This window comes from Aethalodelphis obliquidens, unplaced genomic scaffold, assembly GCF_003676395.1.
Source record: "Aethalodelphis obliquidens isolate GAN/ISIS:26980383/991018 unplaced genomic scaffold, ASM367639v1 scaffold323, whole genome shotgun sequence".
NCBI classification, from domain to species: domain Eukaryota; kingdom Metazoa; phylum Chordata; class Mammalia; order Artiodactyla; family Delphinidae; genus Aethalodelphis; species Aethalodelphis obliquidens.
Genome location: NW_020838237.1, coordinates 456 through 9,639, shown reverse-complemented (window position 1 = coordinate 9,639; position 9,184 = coordinate 456). Strand labels below are relative to the sequence as shown.

The window sequence follows — 9,184 nt, the reverse complement described above, 5'->3', positions numbered from 1 at the left end:
GGCCCGTGAGCCATGGCCGCTGAGCCTGCGCGTCCGGAGCCTGTGCTTCGCAACGGGAGAGGCCACAACAGTGAGAGGCCCGCGTACCGCAAAAAAAAAAAAAAAAAAAAAAATTGAATGCGTAGTTATTTCCTCACTCTGTCCCACACTACCCACATTCACTCCACTCTACTGCTCATTCACCTCCCTGCCATCCCCCTTTGTCTCTCCTTGCCCCCATTCATTCCCAATTTGTCCTTCATTCACCATTATTCACCGCCCCCTGCCCTCCCTGGTCCCACATGTCTCTGTTTAGTGACACATCTGCCAAGACAGAAAAGTCTGATGTATTGTTCAGGATTCAGTTTGGCTGCACATACCAATACCACCCTAAATACCAATAGCTTCAAGAGGATGGAAGGGGATTCCTCTCTTGGAGGGCTAGAGTGGCAGCTCCAAGCTCACCAGAGAGCTGGCTGCTCGTATGCTGTAGCTCTGCCAAACTCACCTGCTACCTCATGGTCCAAAATGATTGCTCACCATTGGCAACACTTCCACAGTTTTGAGAAAATGTATCTTAAGAGCAGTTTTAATGACTCACCAGCGAGGTGGGGGTGGCCTTTGGGTTGGAGTGTCACATCGTGCAGATTCTGTGGTGGGACCAGCTACCTGTCAGCTTTCCACACCCCTTCACCTAGCTACCTGCTGCTTAGGCCACTGAATGAGTTTGTACCTGTAGGGACTGATGGTAGAGGATGCCCAGGACAGAGAGTGGGCATCCTAGCTCCACAGCAGAAAATCTGGTTTCACATAGCTTGTGGATATGCACTGTGAACCCTGGGACAGTTTCTGCAGGGCTGTATCACTGGCTCAGAATATTTTTGGAGCTGGAAATCACTGTACCCCAACACCCACCAACCCTATAGGATTTCTCCCTCCACACAGGGGTGTGTGTATATATATGTGTGTACAAGGTGGTGGAGAAGTTATGTTTACAGGGTGGAAGAGGCCAGACTGACAGGGGCCCTAAAGGTCCAGCCCCTCCTATTTTCCACATCCTAATTCATTAAGAGAGTTGACAAGTTTTGTACCCAGGAGGTACAGATCCTTAAGAGAGCAAGAGACCTGAGTTACTTCCCTGCTTTCTCTCTTTGCTTTGTCTGCTAGGAAGCTCCATCTATATTCCTGCCCCCCCCCAAAAAAATTTCTTGCCTGGTTTTAATGGTTCTGGAATGAACACCCTCAGATATTTTCTGGAAGTTCTGTGGGATACTGAATAAACAAAAGAAGAGTATTATTGGGTAGAAGTTAAGGATCCGATCTTGGAAACCTGTGTGACTTTGGGCAAGTTACTTAGTCTCTCTGGGACTCAGTTTCCTCACCTAACAAGATGGGTGGGACCACAGGATTGTTCACAGAAAGTGGGGACTATCTGAGGCAGGTCATGTCATGTGCTTCACACAGTGCCTGGCCCACAGGAGATACTGAGCTAGGTCTGAGCCTCCATGATCACTTGCTGGGCCTGTTAGCAGGAGCCTCCTTATTGTTCTTCCTGTTTTCGCCCTTGCCCTCTGCAATCTGTCATCCACAAAGCAGCCTGCAGGTCATCTTTTTATTTTTTTCTTCTTATTAAAAAAAGTTTTATGCATACACACGTCTAATTTTATTTTAATCATCATCATCAGTTACACAGCACTTGCTGTGTTCCAGGCATTGTTCTAAGCCATTTACAATTATCAGCTCATTTGTCACAACAGTCCTAACGAGGTAGGTGCTGTCATTATCCCCCATTTTATAGATGAGGAAATTCAGCACAGAGGAGTTGAGTCCTGCCCTAGATTACACAGCTGGTAGGTGGGAGTTTGCAACCAGGCTGTCTCCATCACGTTTGTTTGTTTGGTTGGTTCTGTTTTCTCTCCTGCAGTATTCCCAATATGTAGAACACTACCTGGCATATGGGAGGTGCTTAAGCAAATTTCTGCGGAGCTCATGTGCTAGGGGTAAAAGACAGGCAATAAACAAGAGTCTAATCTACGTGTATTTTTAAAGTTAATATATAATGCTGGATTGCTTCAGACTGGTGTTTTAAAAATCTGATCCCCCTTAATGGCATCCCATTATGTCAGAATGAGACATGAGCTCTGTCCCTGGCAGAGGAGGCCCTACAGCATCTGGCACCCACTCACTTCTCCCTTGCCCACACCTTCTATATGCCCAACACACTGACACTGTTTCTGTTCCTCCAACGTGCCAAACCAGGTCCTACTTCAGGGCCTTTTTAACAGCCGCGCCCTCCACCACAAAGCTCTTTGCTTCAAATATTTGTGCGGCCGGCTCCTTTTGACCAGCGTAACTGTCACCCCCGACAAAAGGAGATCGTCCCTGCCCATCCTGAGACAACAACATTGTCAGTCACTACTTAACACATCCCCTTCATCCCGGTGTGTGTGTGTACTAGGTGGCCATTTATTTATTCTTCAACTTCTTGTTTGTCTGCACACCGTCCTTCAAACGCTAGGCTGTAAACTCCCAGCCTTAGCCACTGGATGGAGCCAGTGACCTCTCCCTACCTCCTAGCCTTTGTGCATGCTGAGCAATTCCGCCACGCATCCCGACTTCCTATTCAATTACACCTGCAAACCCGATACTGCCCTCCAGGTTCAAGACATGAAATTCCTGCCTGCTAGCATTCTCCTTAATTGGGCCCTTTCCCTCCCTCCATAAGGAAACCGATCTTTGGAGTCTTAGGAATGACGGCCTCCGCAAATCAAAGTAAGCACCTGTTCTACACTGCCGCCCTCGAAGGGAAGAGACGCAGTGGGCGCGGCCATCGTTTCAGAGCAGTGACGTCACCGGAGCGGCCATCTCCCCTCTGCGCCTGCGCTGCAGCCCCGTCGCATTCGCGTCCGGCAGGCGGGAGGGGTCCCCATGTTGACTATTGGTGTACGCGGGCTCAAAGCCCCCACTGAGCGTGCGCACACCGGCCGCTACAGCCCTCTGGGCTGCGGAGCCGGAGTTGGTCCCAAAGCGGAAGTGCTTCTTGGGGCCAGTTTTCGTAACGGTCTCCTCTGCAGCGAGCACAAAATCTGTGTCGAGAGAGAGGTTGAGGGGGCGAGTAGTAGGGGTGATGGGCTGAGTGATGGGGAGTTCTGGGGGACGAATGAAGCGGGTGTTGGGGGGGTCACTGATGTGGGAGGTTGTGGGGTGGACCGAGAGGTCAGCGAATGAGGGTTTGTGGGCTCAATGGTAGACAAAGTTATGGGGCTAGTCGGGGTTGAATGGGGCATATTAAACGTTGACTTTTACACATTTTCCAGCACAGTGACCTGCGCTAAGGGTTCATACGCACCCCTCAAGCTCCTCCTTAGGCGCCCCCGCCTCTCCCTCTGTTCCTCTCCCCTTGCCCGAGCCCCGAGGTAGAGGCCTTGTGTGAATGCTCCAGCTGAAGTGAATCTGCACCCGAAGGCTTCCTTTTGGCTCCTGGGCAAGACGTCCCCAGTGAGGTGAGGAGAAGCAAGAAGAGGCACCAGAGAGAACTCACCTGATTAGGGGCCTCGCGCAGAGCCTGGGGCTTGGGAGGCGTGGGCAGGGTCTTGTGTTGTGGGGTCAGGCGGGGTGGGGGTGGGGATGGGGCTTAAAACGCCTGGGAATAATAGTGTTACAGTTCAGTGGGGTTTTTTGGCATTTAACACGTAAGTAACACATTTGCATTATAGATTGATTAGAAAATAGAGAAGAAAATAAAAAAGAACTAATTTTAGCCCCCTCTGTTTAAATGTTCATTCTTTAGACACTTTTTAGTGTGTATAAGGGATATGCATTTTTAAACATTTAACGTATGGTTTTAAAATGGGTTCCTTAAGTTTGATAACCTGCCTTTGTTTTCATTTAGAAGTTACTGCGATTCAGCTTAAAGATTTATTCTGTAACATTTAAAAAACTTGTAATTTAGATATATGTACAGAAAATACACAGATAATAAGTGTACAGTACCATACAACATTATTTTCAGTAGCTACATAGAATTTAATCCCTTGTATTTCCTTATTAATCCCATATCATGGGTCATAGAGGATCGTTTAAGTTTGGCATTGTTAAAGTCAATGCTGAGATGAAGGTACTTAAAGAGAAATTATGATACATTATTTCATTAAGGAAAATACCTAGAAATACAATTTCTGAGTCAGTACACAAGTATGTATAGAAGAAAACCTTTTGTGTTAGATGTTCACATGAGGAAAATACTCAAGAATACACAAGTGGTTGTTAAAACCACATGGTCGCCCAAACTTCCACAGAGCAGCTTCATGTGAGGGGATTTCTAGGCCGATAATTCTGGGCACTGGAAGCCTGATGGGGTCTCTCATATGCTCTCCACTTCTCCACTCTTTTAGCTCAGGCTTCACACATCTGTCTTTTCCCAAGAAGAGCAGGAAATGGCCAAAGCCCAGGTAAGGATATTGTGTGTTCCTTCTTTTATTTTACCATGAATGTGATGAGTGATGTAGGAATCTCAGACATAAAAGAAAATTATTTATAAATAAGCATTAGAATCAGGGAAAATGAGACAGCAGCAAGGCCAGGTTAGAATGTAGACAAATGACTTAGGGCAACAGACAGTTATGCAGTACAATATTAGTTGAGTTGCAAATTTCTCTTTGAGCCTCTGGCAGCCAGAGGTAGTCTGGCTCACTTTACTCATCAAGGAGAGAACACATCAAGCCCTCAGGGAAGTAAAGGTTTCCTGCAATTGCCTTTCAAGGCATTTCTTTGCTGAATCTTCGTGTGAATGGTGGAATTGTCGTCAATCACAGCCTAATGATAAATGCAGTCTCTGGTTTCCTGCAGATATTCCTTATAGCATTCTTCAGTGAGCTGGAGACATAATATCTAGATGTAATTTGGGAATGAAATATCTTAGGGAATTTGTTTGTCTTCCAAATGATTTTGCTGAAGTAATTTTCTCAGTTGGACTTTTGATTCTCATTTGGCCAGGGACAAAGTCCTGTAGGCACCCACAGCCCACCATCTTTTTTCTTTCACTTAAATTTTTTTTATTTTTAAAATTAGTGTACTGTAAAATTGATTTTGTTGTTCAGGTCGATAAATGTTAACACCTGTGTAGATTGTTATAACTAATCTATGGGATAGAGAATAGTTTCATCCCACCAAAGAGCTGCCTCATGCAACCCCTTTTAGTCATATCCTCCCCTCCCTGTAACCTCAGGCAACCACAGACCTGTTCTGTGTCACTAGAGTTTTATCTCTTCAGGAATGTCATATAAATGGTATCATACAGTATATAACTTTCCTTTTTTCAAATTAAACTTTCTTTTGCAACAATTGATTGACATGCAGTTGTAAAAATAATACAGAGAGATCTTTACCCAGTTTGCATCAATGGTAGCATCTTGCAAAATTATAGCACAATGTCACAACCAGGATATTCACATTGATATGGTTAAGACACAGTTCCATCACCACAAGGATCCCTTATGTTACCCTTTTATAGCCACATCAATCCCTTTCCCCCCCTCACCCTATGCCTAGACTTCTAGCAATTACTGATCTGTTCTCCATTTCTAGAATTTTGTCATTTCAAGAATGTGATATAAATCAAAGCACATAGTCTGTAACCTTTTGAGATTGGATTTATTTTCACTCAGTATGATTCCCTGGAGATTCAGCCAAGTTGTGTGTGTCCATAGTTCTTTGCTTTTTAGTGCTGAGTGGCATTCCATGATGTAGATGTACCACAGCTTATTTATCCATTTTCCTTTTGAAAGACATTTGAATTATTTTCAGTTTTTGGCAGTTGTGAGTAGAGCTACTTTAAACATTCATATACAGGTTTTTGTGTGAGCATATGTTTTCATTTCTCTAGAGTAAATATTGGATTGCTGGGTCATGTGGTAAGTGTATGGCTTAACTTTTTAGGAATCTGCCAAATTGTTTTCTAGGATGGTTGAATTATTTTTCATTTCCACCAGTAATGTTTAAGAATTCCAATTGCTTCACATTTTTGCCAGCACTTGGTATTGTCAGTACCGTTGACACTTGAATAACGCTGGGGTTAGGGGCACTGACTCCCCCAGTAGTTGAAAATCCACCTACAGTCGGCCCTCTGTATGTGTGTTTCCAACTAACTTGCAGATCGTGTAGTACTGTAGTATGCATTTACTGAAAAAAATCCACATATAAGTGGACCCATGCAGCTCAAACCCATGTTGTTCAAGGGTCAACTGCGTTTTTAATTTTACTCATTCTAGTGTGTAGTGTTATCTCATAATGGCTTTAATTTGCATTGTCCTAATGGCCAATGATGTTGAATATCTTTATAAATACTTATTTACTTTTTACATATCCTCTTTGGCAAAGTGTCCAATCAGGTCTTCTGCCCATTTTTAAATTGGATTGTTTGTTTTATCACTATTGAGGTTTTTAAAAATTAATTAATTAATTTATTTTTGGTTGGGTCTTCGTTGCTGTGGGCGGGCTTTCTCTAGTTGTGGCGAGCGGGGGCTACTCTTCGTTGCGGTGCGCGGGCCGCTCACTGTTGTGGTCTCTCCCATTGCGGAGCACAGGCTCTGGATGCGCAGGCTCAGCGGCCGTGGCTCACGGGCCCAGCCGCTCCGTGGCATGTGGGATCTTCCCGGACCGGGGCAGGAACCCGTGTCCCCTGCATCAGCAGGTGGACTCTCAACCACTGCACACCAGGGAAGCCCTATTTTTAATTTTTTCAAGAACCTCTATACTGTTTTCCCTAATGGCTGCACCAATTTACATTATCACTAACAGTGCACAAGGATTCCCTTTTCTCCACATCCTTGCTGACACTTGCTATTGCTTGTCTCTTTGATAATGGCCATTCTGACAGGTGTGAGATGATAACTCATTGTAGTTTTGATTTGCATTTCTCTGATGATTAATGATGTTGAGCATTCTTTCATGTGTTTGCTGGCAATCTGTATATCTTCTTTGGAGAAATGTCTATTTAGGTCTTCTGCCCAATTTTGGATTCAGTTGTTTGTTTTTTTGATATTGAGCTGCATGAGCTGCTTGTAAATTTTGGAGATTAATCCTTTGTCAGTTGCTTCATTTGCAAATATTTTCTCCCATTCTGAGGGTTGTCTTTTGGTCTTGTTTATGGTTTCCTTTGCTGTGCAAAAGCTTTGAAGTTTCATTAGGTCCCATTTGTTTATTTTTGTTTTTATTTTCATTTCTCTAAGAGGTGGGTCAAAAAGGATCTTGCTGTGATTTATGTCATAAGAGTGTTCTGCCTTTGTTTTCTTCTAAGACTTTGATAGTTTCTGGCCTTACATTTAGGTCTTTAATCCATTTTGAGCTTATTTTTGTGTACACTGTTAGGGAGTGTTCTAACCTCATACTTTTAAGGTACCTGTCCAGTTTTCCCAGCACCACTTATTGAAGAGGCTGTCTTTTCTCCACTGTATATTCTTGCCTCCTTTATCAAAGATAAGGTGACCATATGTGCGTGGGTTTATCTCTGGGCTTTCTATCCTGTTCCGTTGATCTATATTTCTGTTTTTGTGCGAGGACCATACTGTCTTGATTACTGTAGCTTTCTAGTATAGTCTGAAGTCAGGGAGCCTGATTCCTCCAGCTCCATTTTTCGTTCTCAAGATTGCTTTGGCTATTCGGGGTCTTTTGTGTTTCCATACAAATTGTGAAATTTTTGGTTCTAGTTCTGTGAAAAATGCCAGTGGTAGTTTGATAGGGATTGCATTGACTCTTTAGATTGTTTGGGTAGTAGAGTCATTTTCACAATGTTGATTCTTCCAATCCAAGAACATGGTGTATCTCTCCATCTATTTGTATCATCTTTAATTTCTTTCATCAGTGTCTTATAATTTTCTGCATACAGGTCTTTTGTCTCCTTAGGTAGGTTTATTCCTAGATATTTTATTCTTTTTCTTGCAATGGTAAATGGGAGTGTTTTCTTAATTTCAGTTTCAGATTTTTCATCATTAGTGTATAGGAATGCCAGGGATTTCTGTGCATTAATTTTGTATCCTGCTACTTTACCAGATTCATTAATTAGCTCTAGTAGTTTTCTGGTAGCATCTTTAGGATTCTCTATATATAGTATCATGTCATCTGCAAACAGTGACAGCTTTACTTCTTCTTTTCTGATTTGGATTCCTTTTATTTCTTTTTCTTCTCTGATTGCTGTGGCTAAAACTTCCAAAACTATGTCGAGTAAGAGTGGTGAGAGTGGGCAACCTTGTCTTGTTCCTGATCTTTGTGGAAATGCTTTCAGTTTTCCACCATTGAGGATGATGTTGGCTGTGGGTTTGTCATATATGGCCTTTATTATGTTGAGGAAAGTTCCCTCTGTGCCTACTTTCTGCAGTGTTTTTATCATAAATGGGTGTTGAATTTTGTCGAAAGCTTTGTATGCATCTGTTGAGATGATCATATGGTTTTTCTCCTTCAATTTGTTAATATGGTGTATCACATTGATTGATTTGCATATATTGAAGAATCCTGGCATTCCTGGAATAAACCCCATTTGATCATGGTGTATGATCCTCTTAATGTGCTGTTGGATTCTGTTTGCTAGTATTTTGTTGAGGATATTTGCATCTATGTTCATCAGTGTTATTGGCCTGTAGTTTTCTTTCTTTGCGACATCCTCGTCTGGTTTTGGTATCAGGGTGATGGTGGCCTCGTAGAATGAGTTTGGGAGTGTTCCTCCCTCTGCTATATTTTGGAAGAGCTTGAGAAGGATAGGTGTTAGCTTTTCTCTAAATGTTTGATAGAATTTGCCCGTGAAGCCATCTGGTCCTGGGCTTTTGTTTGTTGGAAGATTTTTAATCACAGTTTCAATTTCAGTGCTTGTGACTGGTCTCTTCATATTTTCTATTTCTTCCTGATTCAGTCTTGGCATGTTGTGCATTTCTAAGAATTTGGCCATTTCGTCCGGGTTGTCCATTTTATTGGCATAGAGTTGCTTGTAGTAATCTCTCATGATGTTTTGTATTTCTGCAGTGTCAGTTGTTACTTTTTCTTTTTCATTTCTAATTCTATTGATTTGAGTCTTCTCCCTTTTTTTCTTGATGAGTCTGGCTAATGGTTTATCAATTTTGTTTATCTTCTCAAAGAACCAGCTTTTAGTTTTATTGATCTTTGCTATCGTCTCCTTCATTTCTTTTTCATTTATTTCTGATCTGACCTTTATGAT

At 42.7% G+C, this 9,184-nt stretch overlaps 1 protein-coding gene and 1 long non-coding RNA gene across 2 annotated transcripts in view; one reads left to right on the top strand and one right to left on the bottom strand.

Moving 5' to 3' along the window:
* LOC113616673 (sperm acrosome-associated protein 5-like) overlaps positions 1 to 2,589 on the bottom strand; it is a 7,468-nt gene extending 4,879 nt beyond the window's left edge. Inside the window, exon 1 of the mRNA XM_027100075.1 lies at positions 2,550 to 2,589. Within this exon, the coding sequence (XP_026955876.1) occupies positions 2,550 to 2,589 (40 nt within the window). The remainder of the gene's footprint in view (positions 1 to 2,549) is intronic.
* Positions 2,590 to 2,888: 299 nt separating this feature from the next.
* Positions 2,889 to 6,182, top strand: LOC113616672 (uncharacterized). The gene is made up of 3 exons (XR_003431375.1): positions 2,889 to 3,482; positions 4,374 to 4,430; positions 5,864 to 6,182. It is a non-coding gene; the product is annotated as an uncharacterized LOC113616672 (long non-coding RNA).
* Positions 6,183 to 9,184: the final 3,002 nt, after the last annotated feature.